Here is a 20,570-nt window from a genome sequence, read left to right as displayed (position 1 = left end):
CTCTGTCTCTCTGTCTCTCTCTCTCTCTCTCTCTCTACATCTCACCTCCCGACTAGCCAAACTACACCTGATAAATGCCCCTCTTCTGCAAATTACCTCTTCAGCTTGACTTGCCTGTCTAGGTTCAGGGGAGCTAGCTTAATGCTGCCTAGAGGGGGGTGGTATGCCCTGGTATATATCATCAACCCCACAGTCTTAAAAGTAGATATAGGTCCTGACAGAGTGGGCAGAGATGTGTGTTGCTGTCCACACCTCCTGAGAGCATACAGAGGGCTCTCCCCCTCACCCACGCTGTCTGTGTGTGGGCTGCAGGGTGAAGGCTACTCACAGGCCAGCTCCATTAACTGCCTCACCAGTCACAGGGGGGGGAAACAATACAGCAAACCCCCTAACAGGCTCTGGAGGGGTAAGCCTGTCTCTCTCCCCCACTCACTCCACTGGATACCCAGCATGCAGTTCACCATGTTCACCATGACCTGTCCTTTTATCTACACTTCCGAACCAAAAAGGCCTTTTTTTACAACTCTGAAATTCACATACTTCTTCAGTTTATGGTAACCTAAACCTTTCTCTTTATAGCCTCTCGCAAGTTAACCATTTTCAGGTCATTAAAACTGGACTTGAACTGTTTGAATTTCAATAAAACTGAAACAATGGGGGGTGGGTGTCCCAAACATTTTTCCAGTAGTTTCCATATGACTCAACAGTTCCCTCCAAAACATTTCCCCCCTCAAATAATGTCTCTTCCTTAACAGTATTTCTCTTTAGGAAGCGTCTGCATAGGTTCATGTTACACACATCGATGCTAAAGTTTATTAGCGCTCCTCGAAACATCAGAAGACTCACAATTTCCCGTCCTTAAACGAACGGACGAAGATGTTGTCCTTCTTCATCGTCACGTCGTCATGGCAGTCCGGGGAGATGACCTTGTTATTGTTCATAGAAAAGAGAGAGAGAGAGAGAGAGAGAGAGAGAGAGAGAGAGGGGGATGAGGTGAAGGAGAAAGAGGAGAGGAGAAAGAGGAGAGAAGAAAGAGGGAATCTTTTAGGCCATTAATCATGGATGACAAACTCACAATAAGCTATTTAAATGAGAACAGGAGAGGAGAGAGATTAAGACTGATCTGAGAGTAAACAAACAGACTCCCTCCCCCCCTCTCTCTCTCTCGCCCACACACACTCAGCATGGCCTGCTCCACACACACACACACACACACACACACACACACACACACACACACACACACACACACGGCCTGCTGCTGTTTACTGTTGAGGAGCACAGCAATGTGTGTTCTACAAGAACCACGGTCCAGACCGGATGCTGAAATACAGACTTGACTTCACACCACACACACACACACGCACACGCACACGCCACACACACACACACAGACACCACACACCACACACACACCACACACACCGCACACACGCACACGCCACACACACACACACACACACACACAGACACCACACACCACACACACCGCACACACAGCTCACACACACAGACACCACACACCACACACACCGCACACACAGCTCACACACACACACACACTTCAAGGCATCTCTCAGTTAACTCTCCTCCTTTCTGCATTAATGATGCCCCATACAGCTGCACTGTAACCACCTCTGACGCAGTACCCCAGACCACCACCAGGGGGGGTGTGGAACAGATCAGGCAGCAAGAGAAACAAACCCTGGGAGTTCCGTCCTGCTGACTAGACAGGAAACATTAAAGGGACCGTTGTGTCCCATCTCCCCCCCCCCCCCCCCCTCCCCCATGTTCTGAATGTACCGCTTACATAAACAAACAACACCTATCACAGTTGTATTGTATTGTGTGTGGTCACATACTCTGAGCGAGCTGTGGGGAGAGATTAGAGAGAAGGATATTATCGCTCACATTAACCAGTCACTCTGTCAGCGCTGTGGCACTCTGAGTCTACACATTACTCAATGTAAAATCAGTGATTTCTCACTCAGTACATTTAGCTGAGCGGTGTTCCTTTCCAATTGGTTACACTGCTAAATGTAATCCTGCTGAATCCATAGGCTTTTCTTTTCTTTTTTGGGTGCAAATCAGCATTTCGATCAAGGCATATTGGGGATACTGCTAATTCTTTTCACTGACACAATCTCAACTGACGAAGGAGAGGTTAAATCAAGGTTACACATTACACAACTAGCAGGCTAGATAGAGTCGCAAACCTCAGCGGGGTCTTTCAAAAGCATGAACCCTGACGGCAGAAGTGTAGCAGAGAGATATCGTTAGCCTCATAGCATAACTGCCTAAGTCACGCTTCACCTGTGGTCCGCCGAGCCATCTTTGTATGTAGTGTCAAAGAGATGACTTGGGCAGATAGTGGTTTTGGAATGTAACAAGCATTCTGATAGGCTGATGGCCTAGAAGCAATAACGCCCAGTGTCAATAATCAGCAGAGTTAGGAGAGTAGAGTTAGGCAGATATCTCAATTTGGCCAAAATATTACTTTTATGGCAATTATGCTACGAGGCTAACGATGTGGACAGAGGCTCACCAGTGCAGGGTACCACGGAGTCTTCTTCTTGTCCTGGGCGAGCGCCGCCTCCACACACACCACCTTGCCAAACAGGTCTTCATTCTGTCTCTGGTCGCTGTCCTCTTCTTCACTGGAGGATGAAGACGACTCCTCTTCTTGGCTGTGGCGAAGAGGAGACAATTGAATAACTTTATATATAAAAAAAAAAAAACAATAGGATAACTCGTCTATTAACGGTAATTTCATGACCAAATTCTTTTGAAAAGGCTAATACAAAAGACACACGCGACCGCGTAGCATGCCCACATCTTTTTCCGAGTGGGGCATGCAGTCCTACTCGTATTTGTCTTTTTTTTATTGATAGAGACAGTAGAGATTATGACAGGAAGGATGGGTGAGAGAGAGAGAGAGAAGGGCTGACAAGCAGGATATGTCCACGGCCGGAATCGAACTAGGAACCCTGCGACCGGTTACATGGTCGACGCTAAACCCACAGCGCCACCTAAGCGCCCCTAGCATGCCCACATCTCTGGCACGCGCTCACACCACCCTCCTCCCTCAGCCTCCCCCCTCAGCCTCCTCCCTCAGCCTCCCTCAGCCTCCCCCCTCACCCTCCCTCTCAGCTTGTTAGGCCAGAGGACAATGAAACATTAGGCATTCTCTGTTGATGGGGCTCAGCCGGCTCTCTCATTAGCCTTCCTCCACTGATGAGCCAACTAATCTGCTGCTGTTTGACACAGAGCCTGACTCCTCTGAGGGGGGGGAGGAGGAGCCTGACTCCTCTGAGGGGGGAGGAGCCTGACTCCTCTGAGGGGGGAGGAGCCTGACTCCTCTGAGGGGGGGGGAGGAGCCTGACTCCTCTGAGGGGGGGAGGAGGAGCCTGACTCCTCTGAGGGGGGGGGGAGGAGCCTGACTCCTCTGAGGGGGGGGGAGGAGCCTGACTCCTCTGAGGGGGGGGGGGGGGAGGAGCCTGACTCCTCTGAGGGGGGGGGGGAGGAGCCTGACTCCTCTGAGGGGGGGGGGGGGGAGGAGCCTGACTCCTCTGAGGGGGGGGGAGGAGCCTGACTCCTCTGAGGGGGGAGGGGGGGGGGGGAGCTCTGCCCCCCTCACTGTGCTGACCAGACAGGCGGCCATGTGTCTGAGTAATCATCAGCCTCAATGACTATTCTAGTTAAGAGGAAAGGAAGATCGACAAGACTTAACGATACCACTGGCGTACTACGAACATTGACATGGTATGAGCTACTGAATGTTTGTACTTCTTCTCGCTCCTTTTCGAATATGTGATTTAAGAAGTTAAATGTGCAATAATTTATTTTGCGTTGTTCTTTTTAACATATTTGAAATAAACATCTCAATCAATCAATCAATCAAAATGTCTAAACTAAAATGGACATGTTTAGTTCAGTAGTTCATCTATTTCCCTGGTTTCTGTGGGCGATGAGGTTATGAAAGTTATTCTGAGGTCAAGATAATATTAGTCCACTAAGAAACCCAAGAGTTCAGTTGAAGTCCACGGTGCTAATGTGCACCTTGGACTACTCCATGTCAATATCAATGTTCAGAGAAATATTGACTTTTCTATAAGTACTCACAGGGAGGTAAGATCAGAGAGTACAGAGCCCCATCCTCTTTATACCACCAGCTCTCTGTCTCTGTCTCTGTCTCTGTCTCTCTCTCTCTCTCTCTCTCTCTCTCTCTCTCTCTCTCTCTCTCTCTCTCTCTCTCTCTCTCTCTCTCTCTCTCTCTCTCTCTCTCTCTCTCTCTCTCTCTCTCTCTCTCTCTCTCTCTCTCTCTCTCTCTCTCTCTCTCTCTCTCTCTCTCTCTCTCTCTCTCTCTCTCTCTCTCTCTCTCTCTCTCTCTCTCTCTCTCTCCCTCTCCCCTCCTCGGAGAGGCAGGATCACGACATGAATCATCCACTATAATCCACAAGAAAAAATATATCACAACCACTGCAGCTTGCAGCTTCACCATACGGTGAAGTGTGATGTTCTCTCTCTCTATGTCCCATCATATACTGTAAACACATGGCCTACACGACGCAGGACGATGCAGCAAGGATCTCCTGCGTATACCGCAGGTGCTGTTGGAGTGGGGGGGTGGAGAGAGGCAGGTGGGGAGTATAGTGATCATTTGATCATTTTTACATTTTTGGCATTTAGCAGACGACTTATTCCAAAGCGACTTACAATCTATACATTTGACTAAGGAAGTGAATCATCAATTCACCAGTCGTAGCAGGAAGAGGAATCTAGCTCAGGCCAGGGGCCATCGGCAGTCGTCGTGATAGAAGACGACTTTATAGACACTGGAGAAACAGTACAAGGGGGGGTAGTAGATGTCTTAGGAGACACAGTGCTGGGGGGTAGTAGATGTCTCAGGAGACACAGTGCTGGGGGGGTAGAAGATGTCACTAAGAGGCCTGTTACTGACCTCAAACGTCAGAAGCAGCGTAGGCCCTACAGACCAACAGACCTACAGACCTACCTAAAGCCCAGTCTGGAGTGAACTACGAAGCCCTTGGAACAGGGTAGTGAATACTCACACACGGTTAGATCGCCGGCCACGGTTGCCCTTCTTGCCGATGACGGGCGTGCCGAAGTGCTCCGGGTTGGTGAGAGGAAGTCTGTCAAGAGTCTGTGACCGGAGCAGAACATTAGTCAACATCTTATCAAAGCTCTTACATAAAGAAATACTTTCATGTACTGACTGTCTACGTGCATGTTATAAACACCAGTACATGTAGCTACAATAGGTGAGCCTTTTTGATGGAATTATTCTGTGCTGTATTTGAAAAAAACTACTGAACTTCCATGCTGCTTCCATCAACACATAATGAGCAGTATTTTACTAAGACGTTTTTGCTGAAGAACAGCAATATCGTTAGCCTCATAGCATAATTGACTAAGTCATGCTTTACTTGTGGTCAGCCGAGCCATCTTTGTATGTAGTGTCAAAAATGCCCATGTCAAAGAGATGACTTGGGGCAGATAGTGATTTTGGAATGTAACAAGCATTCTGATAGGCTGATGGCATCATAGGCAATAACGCACAGTGAATCAGCAGTGTTAGGAGAGTAGAGTTAGGCAGATATATCTCAATTTGGCCAAAATATGACGTAGGCAATTATGCTATGAGGCTAACGATATTTAAAGTGTGGTTGTTGGTCGATTTCAAAAGAGCAGTGACGGCATCTAATTTGTTTTCCATTAAAACTCCAGGAGTCCAGGTTTGTGTCAAATAAAAGAGTGGGAGAGCACCAATGTGGGGGACTGTACTTGCCTCGCTCTCTGCAAAATGACGCGCTCCTTTCAAACAGAGAGAAGATCGCCTCAGGGTCTTCTCATCACCATCGTCAAACACTGCAAAGTGGTGAAAGGGGAAGGGGGGAGGGGGGCAGTTAAGCAAAATATAGAAATATAGGCCACAGCGTCTACAGTATACACACTCACACCCTCCGTCTCCTCCAGGGGCGATGTGGCACAAACAAACCTCTCTGTCTCAGTTAACTACATATGTCACCCTCTAATACAGTCTGGTGGTTTTATGATTCGATGATAACAAATGTGCTGGTCCTCAGAGGGACACATGCCCAACAGTGACAGTCAGTTCAGGGATCCTTGAAGTTGTAATAAAAGCTACGAGCTGGAACAAGACTAGAAAGTCGAGAAAATAGGACAGAGAAAAAGATACCCCCCCCAAAATAAATGTCCCTTTTTTGGCGGGCTGACTTTACTAAAATGTCAGCAAGTAAGATCACACAGCATTGACACCCGGGAGGCAGAATAGCTGTTTGATATCAACTTACCGACTGTGTATATACTGGCGTCTGTCAGTTTGTTGATGGTGGCTTCCTGGTACACTCCGTCCTGGTTCTTCACCTCCACCACAGCACCCACCTACAGCCAGAGAGACACTGCTTACAGGACACTGTCATAACGTCATCATGCTAGGTTTGGTTTGGGTCCATTGTGGTGAAATGTACACTTTAATTTTTAATGGGGATGAGAACACATTGACAAAATGTTGCCAGGTTGAAGGAATTGGGCAACTTGCTTCTACAGGAGAGGTAGAAGAGCTTCAAAGTCTCTTCACATTTGCTGTGTTTGTTTCTGTACTAAATTTTTGGCATTTAGCAGATGCCCGTATCCAAGGCAACTTACAACAATTACATTTGTCTAAGTAAGTGAATCGTCTATCCAACAGTCATCATAAGAAATAGCCTAGTAATCTATGCCAAAACCAGGGGCCATTGGCAGTTACGATGCTAGAAGAAGGAAGAATATCTCTATCTCTATCTCTATCTCTATCACTATCTCTATCTCTATCTCTATCTCTATCTCTATCTCTATCACTATCTCTATCACTATCTCTATCTCTATCTCTATCACTCCCATATTGTTTTTGTTAGGGGGTGGCTAAAGGTGGCTAAAGTACTATCTGTCTAAACAACAATGGCCCATAGTCTGCTTGCAAGGTAAGGAACCATACACATCGTAAACAAGTGAACTCTCCCGTTAAACTGAAATCTTACGGACCAACAGTTACAGTATATATTACTAGTTAACTATAACTATATATTAGTTAATATTGTACCCTCGACCAAAGCAAAGCCCATTCATTTTCTGGTTAAAGCCATCAGTCAAGACTAAAACCCCCCATCTTTTTAATATTGCATTTAAATGACTAAATAATTAAAAGTTATTATTATTATTATCTTCTCTCCATCCTCCATGGCCTTACCTTTAAAGGCCCTTTGATGTGTTCATCATGGACCTCCGCCGTGGAGAGCTCTGGTTTAAAGGTCACCTGGGGGGGGGGCAGCGTCAGGGGGGGGGGCAGCGTCAGTATCCAGAGTAAACAACATCATCATCAAAACCCAGGTCACATGACATTGACACCCCAACATCATCACACAGCCTGTCTGGGCCAAACCGGTCCTGGTACCCCAAGACTTCACTGATGAAGGCTGAGATGCAAGCAGGCTTCAATGTTATGACTTTATATCAATATGGGTCGGACGTGATGAGAGCTAGAGCAAAGTGTGTGGTGTCACAGCAGTGAACGTATTAGTCAATTCCTGTCAAGATGTTTGTACAACGTCCTTTCCCCTCCTCCTCCTCCTCCTCCTCATTGAAGTAGAACATAATCGGATCAGGCCGTGGTAATGTAGCATCTGTATGAAAGCCTAATAGCACATAGCCAACAACAACAAGCAGATAAACACGACCCTGGTGCTTCCCTCAGCTCAGACACGGCGGGTAACTAGATCACGCCTCAGTAACACTGACACACACAGTCTTATCACACAATACCCTGTCTCGACTCTCTCCATCTCTAACGCTACAACAGTAGAAGATCCAACCAGTTTAAATCACAGGGGTGTCAGCAGATCTACAGAGATGGAGACAGAGGACTACAAAGGGCTCAGATTTGCTTTCTCTAAAACATGGTCGGACGGCACAAAAAACAGGTGCAAAGACTGTTTTGGTATTATTTTCGTGTCACCTCTCTCTACCTCTGACTAATACAAACTGTGCACCAATACCACCTGAGCAGTACAAGAGGGGGCAAGTTAGTCATTCAACAATTATTAACAATAAGCGAAAAGGCAGTTTGTTTGTTTATTAGGAAGGATCCCCATTAGTAATGCCATGACATTAGCTAGTCTAGTCCTGGGGTCCGACACAAAAATCATATTTGAACAATTGTCAACATTATATACATACAGACAATTGTCAACATTATACATACATAACAACAACAACAAACCACAACAGCAGTGGTCAGGGATAATCACTCAAACCACCGTAGTAACCGTAGTAACATCCTCTACAAATATATAGAAGTAGAGCTAGTTTATCGTTAACGCATTACTAAATTGTGTAGGCGATATTCCCTAAAACATTGAATGGAAAATGTTGCCGACATACAATCTATGGCAATTGATGTCTACCTCAGAGTAATGAAATCATGCAAACGTGAATGTCTTTGAGAGGGTACATCTTAAACATTAATAATTTGTGTATATATATATATATATATATATATATATTATTTTATGTGTATAGCCCTACAGTAGGTCGTTTCAAGTTTTTAGTGAAGGACCTGTTTAGGGAGGTTTGTACAAATCGTTAGCCTCACAGCATAATTGCCTAAGTCATGAGTCATGTCAAAGAGATGACTTGGGCAGATAGTGATTTTGGAATGTAACAAGCATTCTGATTGGCTGATGTCATAGAGGCAACAACGCACAGTGAATCAGCAGTGTTAGGAGAGTAGAGTTAGGCAGAGAGGAGAGGAGAGTAGAGTTAGGCAGATATCTCAATTTGGCCAAAATATGACAGACAATTATGCTATGAGGCTAACGATATGATTAGGGTATTCATGTAAACGGGTGTATTCAAAAGGTAGAACACACACAGGGGTTTGCTATATCCTGGATATCAGAAAGGCTGTATAGCAGTCATAGGCACCAGGCTGAACTGAGCCGCCGCTGAAAACGCCAAATTGCCGAGACGACTATGTAATGAGACGATGCTCTGGGATGCCTAATTGCACGGCGGACTCTGGGGGCTCGCTCTGTCCGTTGTTTCTGGTGTTGTACTAGGTTTGTCCCCGCCAGATTGAGGTTGTGGCCAAAACAGTTGAGCCATGGCCAATTCAGGGCCTTGATGGCGGCTTCAATGCTAGCAGCAGTTGTCGGTCGTTATGGCCGAGGGTTTATTCTCATCTGAGTGCCGCGCAGTGGAGTTGAATTATCAGTGTTGTTTTCCCGCCATGTGGTGTATTCTGGGAAAAAAGCGAGTCTGTCTGTCTGTTGGCATTCTGACTGTAGTGTGTGACAAAGTGGAATCCGAATATAATTATAATAATATATAAATCGGAATATTCATTTATGTAAAATAAATAAGGAACACTAGTATTTTGTCACACACTGATAGTATAATATCTGTTAAACAATACATAACCAATGGTGTCATCAAATACATGTTTGTAATACCATCAAACCCCACCTTGTTGAAATCAAATGAAAAGTCTGTCACAGACAAAGCTGTTTGAACCCGACAGACAGCAGCGCTGATATAGACAGACATCACACCTGAGCAGCTGTGTGAGCTGTAGTAGGAGTGTTTCAGTTTGAGGTGTGAGTGTTTCAGTTTGAGGTGTGTGAGTGTAGATTAGTTCCCACTAGTGTTCTCATATCTGGCCGTCATGTTTTTCATGCAAATCCTCCAAACATAACCTCGTCCACACTGCAAAAAGTCAGCTCTCAAAATGTACATTTGTCAAAGAGATGACTTGGGCAGATTTTGGAATGTAACATGCATTCTGATAGGCTGATGTCATAGAGGCAACAATGCCCAGTGTCAATAATCAGCAGTGTTAGGAGAGTAGAGTTAGGCAGATATCTCAATTTGGCCAAAATATGACGTAGGCAATTATGCTATGAGGCTAACGATTTGTAATGATTGCAATCCTACCACTCTGGCAGCGGCGCTGTTACACATTGTGAATGTGACAAACAGAGTTTAGTTTAGCAGCGTGATAGATAATGGAGCAGAAATGTTTGAGGGCGGCTGTGGCGCAGGAGGTAGAGCCGGCATCTAATGATCGCAAGGTTGGCAGATCGGCGGTTCGAGCCCCGGCTGGCCACATGTCGAAGTGTCCTTGGGCAAGACACTGAACCACCAAATTGCTCCCAATGAGCGGTCCGGCGCCTTGCATGGTAGCTTGCCGCCATTGGTGTGTGAATGGGTGAATGAGAGGCCGTTGTAAAGCGCTTTGGAATAAGGCGACTATATAAGTCAGTCCATTAAATGTTACGACGGTATTGAAAAGCCCACTGTAGGCATTTTCAAAATACCGCGGGATGGTGTGTTACTTACTGTTACACCATATTACTGTTATACCGTATTACTGTTACACCGGCCGACCCTGATGTGCATGTCATGACTCCCTCAGTGACACCGAGGAAACAGGAAGGCGAGGACAGGGGGGGGTCTGGCATTATTTAGCACACACGCACACACCAACACGCTATCAGTCACACTAGAAGAACAGTCCCACATGCACAATCACAGACACCACCGCTGCCATGGGGACGGGAGGTTGGAGGGTTAAGCTCCTAACCAGATAAAAGTCTCTCTCTCTCTCCGATCCATAATCCAGCACTCTCATACACGCCGGCTTTGTGTTGAAACTGCTCTCTCTGAGAAATGATCCCCAAAACACAGCCTCCCCTCCCTCCATCCTCTTTTGGGAACCGACGTGACCAAAGGTGCCCCCTGTTTAGGGGTAAGGTGAATATGGGGCCCACCGCCCACCGCCCGCCCACGCAAATCTGTAATTGTCCAAAACAAAACAGGCTTTTTTTTTGTAGTCCATCCTCCTATCCTTATCATAATTGTTAGCTCGTTTGTTAGGTCGTTTCCTCTCATTAGCCGATTCCTTGGTTGTACAGCTAAGTTAAAGAGATGGTATAGGATGTAAAAAACAACAGTTATACTATACTAATAATAGTTCTAAAATGAGGTCTCACAAGCCAAAGAGACACGTCCCTGTCTGTCCCACCCACCCTGGGGGCGCATGGTTCAGCCCATAGAGCATGCTCTGTCTAGGACCGGACCAAAACCTCTATTCTACAACAGCATGTTTGGATACTGGATTCTGATTGGCTAGCAACAGTGGTAAATATCCCAACAACCTTCAGTTCAGACCGTATTTCCAGTATCAATGCTTCTCCCAATTAGGGCTGCACGATTTGGGGCAAAAAATCGAATTGCGATTATTTGGACAGATATTGCGATTGCGATTTAATTTGCGATTCTTTTTTTTAAAGCGACCCGAAGGAAGTTTTTGTAAAGTGTGGCCATGTCTCCGGCTAGGAAGGTCGTATCAACGTGCAGTTTGTTTGTACGTCTTCAGGGGACTTAGAGGCTCCCTCCTCTAGCACCCCCACAGCCCGAGCTACGAGTGAAAGAACTAAACTTACATTGGGTTGCTTTAAAGTTGGGTTGCTTTAAAATCAAGCTTCAGATTAAAACATGTGATGGAGCTTTACTAACCTGACTCAGGTGGTTTGTTTCACACAACCATCTAGGAAAGCTTAATTGGAAGCTGTTTGGAAAAGGGCAGGTACTTTAAAAAAATACTTGGCAGGTGATTGGATGAATCTGTCTATCACCTTCTATCATGGGCTAATTTCAGAGAGCATTACCACATGATACCATCAAACTGTTAACTGCGCTTATGCCATCAAACTGTTCTAATGCAAGGATGAGAACTTAAAAGATATGAATTGGAACAACATATTTATGTATGGGTTTTTTAAACAGCTGCCATTTTGTTTCTCTCAAGTGTCAAAAAAAATTGAACAATTCCAATATGAAAATAAAATAGGACCTTTCTACAAACAAGGTTATTTAATTATGGCTCAGGAGCAGCATCTAAATATTGCACATACTGCAATCAAGTTAAATAAAGTCATAATAAAAATGTCCAGTAAATAAGAATAGGTCCTTTCTGTAAACATTGAAATAGATAAAGCTCTTCAACTCGTCGTAATGTATGAAGTGCACGGCTCGACCGCAGATCGGTTGTTGTTGCATAGTACTCCACATTCTTCAGCTCCGTATGTGCGGGATGGAATCACATTATCTTTTATTGAGCGTTTGGATGAGTTTTTTAAACTCTTCGTTGCTCACAGTGTTAATAGACACCACGTCTTTAGCGAGGTAATGCGTGATGGAATTGGTTATTTCACGGTGCCTTCGTGAGAACAGCCGCAAACGACTCTAAAACTCTAGTTTGCTTAACGTTAGACTGGGCTACGGGACTTTCACTTAACTCTCCGTTTCTGACCGTACACTCGTCATAGAGCTGCCTGTGGTACTTTTTCAAGTGCTGATACAGGTTTGTGGTGTTGCCTCTGGATGGAGCGATTGTTCCACGACAGGTCGTGCGCAACACCTGCTTTTGTTGCACATCCTAAACCCGAAATACTTACAACAGAAGTGCTGTTTTTCTTCGGGACTAAATCGTTGCTTCTGGCTCTGCTGAAGCCATTTATCCACCATGAATGTTGCTAGCTACTGAAACGTCTTCACAGATTCACACCTGGGCGTTTCACGTGCAGTGTTGTTGTTCTTGGGTGTGTGCGTTCATTGACGTTGAATCCGACGCGCTGTATAATGTATCCCAAATCGCAGGCTTTGCGATTTGCTAATCGCACCATCTCAAATCGCGATTTCGATTTAAAATCGATTAATCGTGCAGCCCTACTCCCAATCAATCGGATTAAGAACACCTGTGCTGACCTAAAATGCATCTGAAACTATTAATGATTGTAAATAAATGAATTTAATGTTAAAACTGTGTGTTTATTTTTTATATTATGTGGTGGCTGTTGTAGAAAAGCAATTTACCATTGGAGGGCGGGGGTTGTGGACTCATTTACCACTGTACAGGGTTTTCCGGCACTCGACAAGTGGTACCCTGTACCAGTGGTAAATGAGTCCACAACCCCCGTCCTCTCATGGTAAATTGCTTCCTTCTCATTCGGGTTTCTTCCTTCAAGAGAAATAAAGGTTGTGTGCAAAATAACAGCATCCGCACACTCAAACACTGTGCAAAAAAACGTAGTTTATTGCGAGCTTTCGGTCATAGACCTTCTTCAGGCAAGAGAATTAAAGATTGTGGAAACATGTCCCATGTAGTAACCCATTGGGCCAAATGTACTTGATGTGATGAAGCTACACTGAACTAAACTGGGAGAAAACAACAACGACCCTCTGTTTCACTGTTGTCTATCTACACACAGATAGGTGTTATATGGTGTTAGTTGATAGGTGTTAGTTGATAGGTGTCAGATTCTCTGTTGGAAAAAGAAAAAGAAACTAGTTGCTAATAGACACCAAAGAGCCACACTATAAATCCGCTAAGCTTTTTCAAGGATTTACACCTTCTGAGTTTTCAATGGGCATTTCTACCAAGGAGCCTTCACAAAATAATATTCTCTTCAGAAAATGTATATATATATATACATATGTGTGGTGGCCTGGGAAAACCCGTCGGATGTCGCTGGCGTTCGTTTGTGGCAAAGAGCAAAAATAGACGGAAATCGCTATTTTGATATTATGTGGTATTCTAGTACTTTGAACTCCATACTACATTATGGTGAATAAACATTTTAAGAAAACAAAAGAGAAAGTACTTGTTTTATACCGACGAGGCGAGCAGACTAACACCGCATCACAAGCAGACAAACGAGACCGGCCGATCTGCATAGGCTCCTCCCCCGACCCGGAGGAGAAAGGGGTCGGGGGCAGCATGGGGGCAGCATTTCTTACCTTTCACTTTTTTTGACATGATACATTAAAATGCTCATAACTTTTTTTAAATAAAGGGCTATCTCAGTCATTCAACCAGTTATGAATAGCTGAGAACTTCTAATTTATGGAAATATTAAAAAATGAAAATGTCAAAATGCCACCATGTGAAGGGTTTTCCCAGGCCACCACACATATATGTATATGTATATAACCATGACTAACCACTCATACATATATTACAGTGGACAATGTTGTGGCCATAGCTCAGGACAGTGGTCAGGGAATACGGGTGAAACCTAGCCTTCTTGGCTAATTCTGGTGCATTCTTTGATGTACACTGTCCCTGACAAATAAACAATAATACAATACAGTGAGTGATCGATATGATGTATTATAGGCCTACATGTATCAGGCTATAGCTCTGTTTCAAATCCAAATCCAGGAGTTACAACACAACACTGAGGTAGTCATTAACATGATGATCATGACCAGGGAGTGTGATGTGACTTACCTTCGCCTTCACCAGTCTCTTGGCAGTCTTTATCTTGGCCTCACAGAAAGCCCCTCTGTATTTGGCACTTACATCTGTCCCCACTGTCAGGTACGGGGGTTCCTCCAGAGTCTGGGAGGAGGGAGGGGGGGAGGGAGGGAGGGAGGGGGGGAGGGAGGGAGGGAGGGAGGGAGGGGGGGAGGGAGGGAGGGAGGGAGGGGGGGAGGGAGGGAGGGAGGGAGGGGGGGAGAGAGGGAGGGAGGGAGGGAGGGAGGGAGGGAGGGAGGGAGGGGGGGAGGGAGGGAGGGGGGGAGGGAGGGAGGGAGGGAGGGAGGGAGGGAGGGGGGGAGGGAGGGAGGGAGGGAGGGAGGGGGGGAGGGAGGGGGGGAGGGAGAGAGGGAGGGGGGGAGGGAGGGAGGGGGGGAGGGAGGGAGGGAGGGAGGGGGGGAGGGAGGGAGGGAGGGAGGGGGGGAGAGAGGGAGGGAGGGAGGGAGGGAGGGAGGGAGGGGGGGAGGGAGGGAGGGAGGGAGGGGGGGAGAGAGGGAGGGAGGGAGGGAGGGAGGGAGGGAGGGAGGGGGGGAGGGAGGGAGGGGGGGAGGGAGGGAGGGAGGGAGGGAGGGAGGGAGGGGGGGAGGGAGGGAGGGAGGGAGGGAGGGGGGGAGGGAGGGGGGGAGGGAGAGAGGGAGGGGGGGAGGGAGGGAGGGGGGGAGGGAGGGAGGGGGGGAGGGAGGGAGGGAGGGAGGGAGGGGGGGAGGGAGGGAGGGAGGGAGGGAGGGAGGGAGGGAGGGGGGGAGGGAGGGGGGGAGGGAGGGAGGGAGGGAGGGGGGGAGGGAGGGAGGGAGGGAGGGGGGGAGGGAGGGAGGGAGGGAGGGAGGGAGGGAGGGAGGGAGGGGGGGAGGGAGGGAGGGAGGGAGGGAGGGAGGGAGGGAGAGGGAGGGAGGGAGGGAGGGGGGGAGGGAGGGAGGGAGGGAGGGAGAGAGAGAGGGAGGGGGGAGGGAGGGAGGGAGGGAGGGAGGGAGGGAGGGAGGGAGGGAGAGGGAGGGAGGGAGGGAGGGAGGGGGGGAGGGAGGGAGGGAGAGAGGGAGGGGGGGAGGGAGGGGGGGAGGGAGGGGGGGAGGGAGGGAGGGAGGGAGAGAGAGAGGGAGACAGGCAGTGTGAGAAAACCAGGGAATACCTTTCAGAAAGGGAGATGAACTCAGGCTCGATAATCTCTGCCTCAGGCGCAAGAAAGTCAAGGATCTTAGTAACAGTAGGTTAGGTTTACGTGTCAGCCTCTAGAAAACACTCGAGGGGCGGCTGTGGCGCAGGAGGTAGAGCGGGCGTGTAATGATCGCAAGGTCGGCAGATCGGCGGTTCGAGCCCTGGCTGGCCACGTGTCAAGGTGTCCTTGGGCAAGACACTGAACCCCAAATTGCTCCCGATGATCGGGCCGGCGCCTTGCATGGTAGCTTGGCAGCCGTTGGTGTGTGAGTGGGTGAGTGTGTGTGTGTGTGTGTGTGTGTGTGTGTGTGTGTGTGTGTGTGTGTGTGTGAATAGGTGAATGAGGGGCTGTTGTAAAGCGCTTTGGAATAAGGTGCTATATAAGTCGGCCCGTTTACTTGGAAACTTCTAAGCGTGGTGATGCAGGAGTGTTCCCATAATGCACTACTACAGCCATCTGCAGTGTAGAGCTTAAAGAGCAAAGACAAATCCATTTCAATGATTCATCAGGGAAAACACAAACCATCTGCTCTGGGCATTTAGAAGACAACCATCCTAGGGAAGACAGAATCGGCCCCTTGACTGGTAATGACAGGACTAAGCTCTATAACACTTTAGTCATCAGTGTTCTCTGTCATCTATAGAGATATCTTCCCTCAAGTCGAGAGAGAGAGAGAGAGAGAGAGAGAGAGAGAGAGAGAGAGAGAGAGAGAGAGAGAGAGAGAGAGAGAGAGAGAGAGAGAAAGAAAACAAAACAAAGACAACAGACTTTTCATTCCTTCGGTTCCATTCCATCCTGGTTGCAACATTGTGCGGATCTCAGCTAGACATTTCCACAAACAGCAGCAGACAATAGCCCACACTACAGCTCTATATTTAGACAAGGACATCTGGAGTGAGGCACAGTCCACAACAGATTACCCATCGAGGGGGTGGCAGGTTACGAGATTTCGACAGTATGATAACCTTCATGCTCAAGTACCTGGCAACAACGTTCTGTTTTGTGTTTTTGTGTGTGTGGAACGAAATAACAGTATTAGTATTAGTAAACAGTTTTAATTACATAAGTGCATTTATGCAAAAATGTTTGTTCTCAAAAACATACAAAAAATAGGCTTAATTAAATATGCAATTTTTAATGCACCTATTTATCTTTTAGCGTTTAGAGTTGATTGGTTAAGTTGAGGAAGTGCACTCTGGAAGCTGGAGCAGTTTTTTCATTTTTTTAAACACTTGTAAACAGCAACAACAACATCTCCTACAATTTAGAGCCTTGAATCCAAAAAGGTAAGTCAGTAATGTTTATTTATATAGCACATTTTACAACGACAAAAACAGCCGCCCAAAGTCCTGAACAGAAAACACTAGTAAAAGAGAAACAACAGAAAAAAATACACTAAAAACAAGGTGCAATACAAAATACAAGTGCAGGAATAAAAGTACAAAAAGTGCAGTGTCGGGAGGCAGGCTCACCTCAGGTCAAAGGCCAGGGAGAAAATGTGTGTCTTAGCTAGTTTTTTTAAAAGCCTCGATGCAGGTAACCATATAGGCCTACATCAGCAAAGATACAGGGGGTACCTAGCTCCAGTTTGTGACTAGACATAGCCTACTAGCCTACTTTTCACATTTGGATGTTGTTGAAGTCTGATCACAGATTGCAAGCCACAGGGGACACAGGGACTTAGCTTCAAAGGTAATGCAGATTTTAAGATATTTCTACAAGTAAAATCACCTTGTATTATGGTTTTATCCTTCTGTTTTTAGATAGCGGTACAGTAAACTGGAAAGAATTACTTCTGCGTTGCTGTGATTACATTTTTTTTCTCTCAAACTTATCTTAATTAAATCGCTCTTTCAAAAATACAATTGAATACTAGGGCTGCAACTAACGATTATTTTGGTAGTCGACTAATCTGTCGATTATTTTTTCAATTAGTCGTGTGGCCGCGCGGGCTCTGTCATGCCAAATCGTGTGCACTGCCAAATCGTGTGCACGGCCATCAGCGCGTCACGACCTAACGCGTCACGACCAGCTGGCACGCGTGACGCGTCAGTCTAGTGTTTTTGAAACCTCCGTTTTGGCCGCCATTAGCGAAAAGCTTTAATTTGGCTCTACAAGTGTTAATATGTCATTTTATGAAGTTTTAATATGTTTTCAGGCGAGAAAGTAACCATATATATTCACAAAATGTATCCGGTTTATCAAAATAACCCGTTTATATATGAAAACACATATAATGCTATCGCGTCTCCACAGGCTAAAGTACAACTACACTCATATCCTCAACTTATGTCCTAATCACACTACTGTCATACAAGTCGTACCTTCCCTTGACATGGACATACACACCTGCTACCTTCTTTGAAAGAAATCGCGATTTATTCAGTGAAAACTAGTACACCATTCAACATAGCGTAACAATAGCATAGCATTCGCGGACACAGTCAGGCAATGCACCTAGCACAACAATAGCATAGCATTCGCGGACACAGTAACATAGACAGATAGACAGCTAGACAGATAGACCGCTAGACAGATAGACCGCTAGACAGCTAGACAGCTAGACAGCTAGACAACTAGACAGCTAGACAACTAGACAGCTAGACAACTAGACAGCTAAACAGCTAGACAGCTAGACAGATAGACAGCTAGACAGATAGACAACTAGACAGCTAGACAACTAGACAGCTAGACAACTAGACAGCTAGACAACTAGACAACTAGACAACTAGACAGCTAGACAGATAGACAGCTAAACAGCTAAACACCAAGACAGCTAGACAACTAGACAGCTAGACAGCTAAACACCAAGACAGCTAGACAACTAGACAACTAGACAACTAGACAGCTAGACAACTAGACAACTAGACAGCTAGACAGCTAGACAACTAGACAACTAGACAACTAGACAGCTAGACAGATAGACAGCTAGACAGCTAAACAGCTAAACACCAAGACAGCTAAACAGCTAAACAGCTAAACAACTAGACAGCTAGACAGCTAGACAGCTAGACAGCTAGACACAGCTAAACGCGTTCGTAAATTCGCTCTGAGAGCCCCGGAGCGCACACTGGGTTCAACGTCATAAAGGGACCAAGTCATTTGATTGGACAAGAGGCATTCCGTGAGTGCTGATCAGATTTCCAGAGCGTATTTACGAACGCGCCCTGGCTGTCACCCGAACACCGCGAGCTAGCGTAGTGTAGTGTAGTATAGGATGCGTAGTGTAGTGTAGTGTAGGATGGAGAGAGAGAGAGGAGAAGGCAGGGTGGGTGTAGGATGGAGAGAGAGAGAGAAGGCAGGGTAGGTGTAGGATGGAGAGAGGAGAAGGCAGGGTGGGTGTAGGATGGAGAGAGAGAAGGCAGGGTGGGTGTAGGATGGAGAGAGAGGAGAAGGCAGGGTAGGTGTAGGATGGAGAGAGGAGAAGGCAGGGTGGGTGTAGGATGGAGAGAGGAGAAGGCAGGGTGGGTGTAGGATGGAGAGAGAGAAGGCAGGGTGGGTGTAGGATGGAGAGAGAGAGAAGGCAGGGTGGGTGTAGGATAGAGAGAGAGAGGAGAAGGCAGGGTGGGTGTAGGATGGAGAGAGAGAGAGAAGGCAGGGTGGGTGTAGGATGGAGAGAGAGAGAAGGCAGGGTGGGTGTAGGATGGAGAGAGAGAGAAGGCAGGGTGGGTGTAGGATGGAGAGAGAGAGAGAAGGCAGGGTAGGTGTAGGATGGAGAGAGAGAGAAGGCAGGGTGGGTGTAGGATGGAGAGAGAGAGAAGGCAGGGTAGGTGTAGGATGGAGAGAGAGAAGGCAGGGTAGGTGTAGGATGGAGAGAGAGAAGGCAGGGTGGGTGTAGGATGGAGAGAGGAGAAGGCAGGGTGGGTGTAGGATGGAGAGAGGAGAAGGCAGGGTGGGTGTAGGATGGAGAGAGAGAGAGAAGGCAGGGTGGGTGTAGGATGGAGAGAGAGAAGGCAGGGTAGGTGTAGGATGGAGAGAGAGAGGAGAAGGCAGGGTGGGTGTAGGATGGAGAGAGGAGAAGGCAGGGTGGGTGTAGGATGGAGAGAGAGGAGAAGGCAGGGTAGGTGTAGGATGGAGAGAGAGAGAGAGAGAAGGCAGGGTGGGTGTAGGATGGAGAGAGGAGAAGGCAGGGTGGGTGTAGGATGGAGAGAGAGAAGGCAGGGTAGGTGTAGGATGGAGAGAGAGAGAGAGAGAAGGCAGGGTGGGTGTAGGATGGAGAGAGGAGAAGGCAGGGTAGGTGTAGGATGGAGAGAGGAGAAGGCAGGGTGGGTGTAGGATGGAGAGAGGAGAAGGCAGGGTGGGTGTAGGATGGAGAGAGAGAGAGAAGGCAGGGTGGGTGTAGGATGGAGAGAGAGAGAAGGCAGGGTAGGTGTAGGATGGAGAGAGAGAAGGCAGGGTGGGTGTAGGATGGAGAGAGGAGAAGGCAGGGTAGGTGTAGGATGGAGAGAGGAGAAGGCAGCGTGGGTGTAGGATGGAGAGAGGAGAAGGCAGGGTAGGTGTAGGATGGAGAGAGAGAGAAGGCAGGGTAGGTGTAGGATGGAGAGAGGAGAAGGCAGGGTGGGTGTAGGATGGAGAGAGAGAGAGAAGGCAGGGTGGGTGTAGGATGGAGAGAGGAGAAGGCAGGGTAGGTGTAGGATGGAGAGAGAGAGAGAAGGCAGGGTAGGTGTAGGATGGAGAGAGAGAGAAGCCTCTCTATGTGTTACCTATGTCCAGTGTACTAGAACCACTCTAACAGGAGTGTTTGTCCGTGAATAACACCGGCTATGCCCGGGGTAGAAACACAAGACTATAGCTGGATAAGGTCTACAGGTCTACACGGTCATTTTAAGCCGTCGACCAGCCCTCTACGACCACGGAAAGTCATGTTAAAAGTGAAGATACTTCTGTTAAACTAAGTTAAGCTAAACATCGCTAATCGCTAACTCCCTCCTAACGTCAGATCAGATAGATATAAGGGTTATTTTGTTAAACCGGATACATTTTGTGAATATATATGGTTACTTTCTCGCCTGAAAACAT

General features: G+C 47.1%; 1 protein-coding gene across 1 annotated transcript in view; it reads right to left on the bottom strand.

The window, feature by feature from the left end:
• Window positions 1-20,570, bottom strand: part of arid4b (AT-rich interaction domain 4B) — a 51,945-nt gene that overhangs the window by 18,240 nt on the left and 13,135 nt on the right. Inside the window, exons 2-8 of the mRNA XM_080548577.1 lie at window positions 14,372-14,482; window positions 7,271-7,336; window positions 6,336-6,426; window positions 5,810-5,889; window positions 5,073-5,164; window positions 2,546-2,687; window positions 847-926 (exon numbers count right to left, since the gene is read on the bottom strand). Coding sequence (XP_080404703.1) covers window positions 847-926; window positions 2,546-2,687; window positions 5,073-5,164; window positions 5,810-5,889; window positions 6,336-6,426; window positions 7,271-7,336; window positions 14,372-14,482 — 662 coding nt within the window. The remainder of the gene's footprint in view (window positions 1-846; window positions 927-2,545; window positions 2,688-5,072; window positions 5,165-5,809; window positions 5,890-6,335; window positions 6,427-7,270; window positions 7,337-14,371; window positions 14,483-20,570) is intronic.

The sequence above is a fragment of the Nansenia antarctica genome (genome assembly GCF_963989245.1).
Source record: "Nansenia antarctica genome assembly, chromosome: 1".
Lineage (NCBI taxonomy): Eukaryota > Metazoa > Chordata > Actinopteri > Argentiniformes > Microstomatidae > Nansenia > Nansenia antarctica.
Note: the sequence above shows the minus strand (reverse complement) of the source record. Positions and strands in the feature narration are given on the sequence as shown.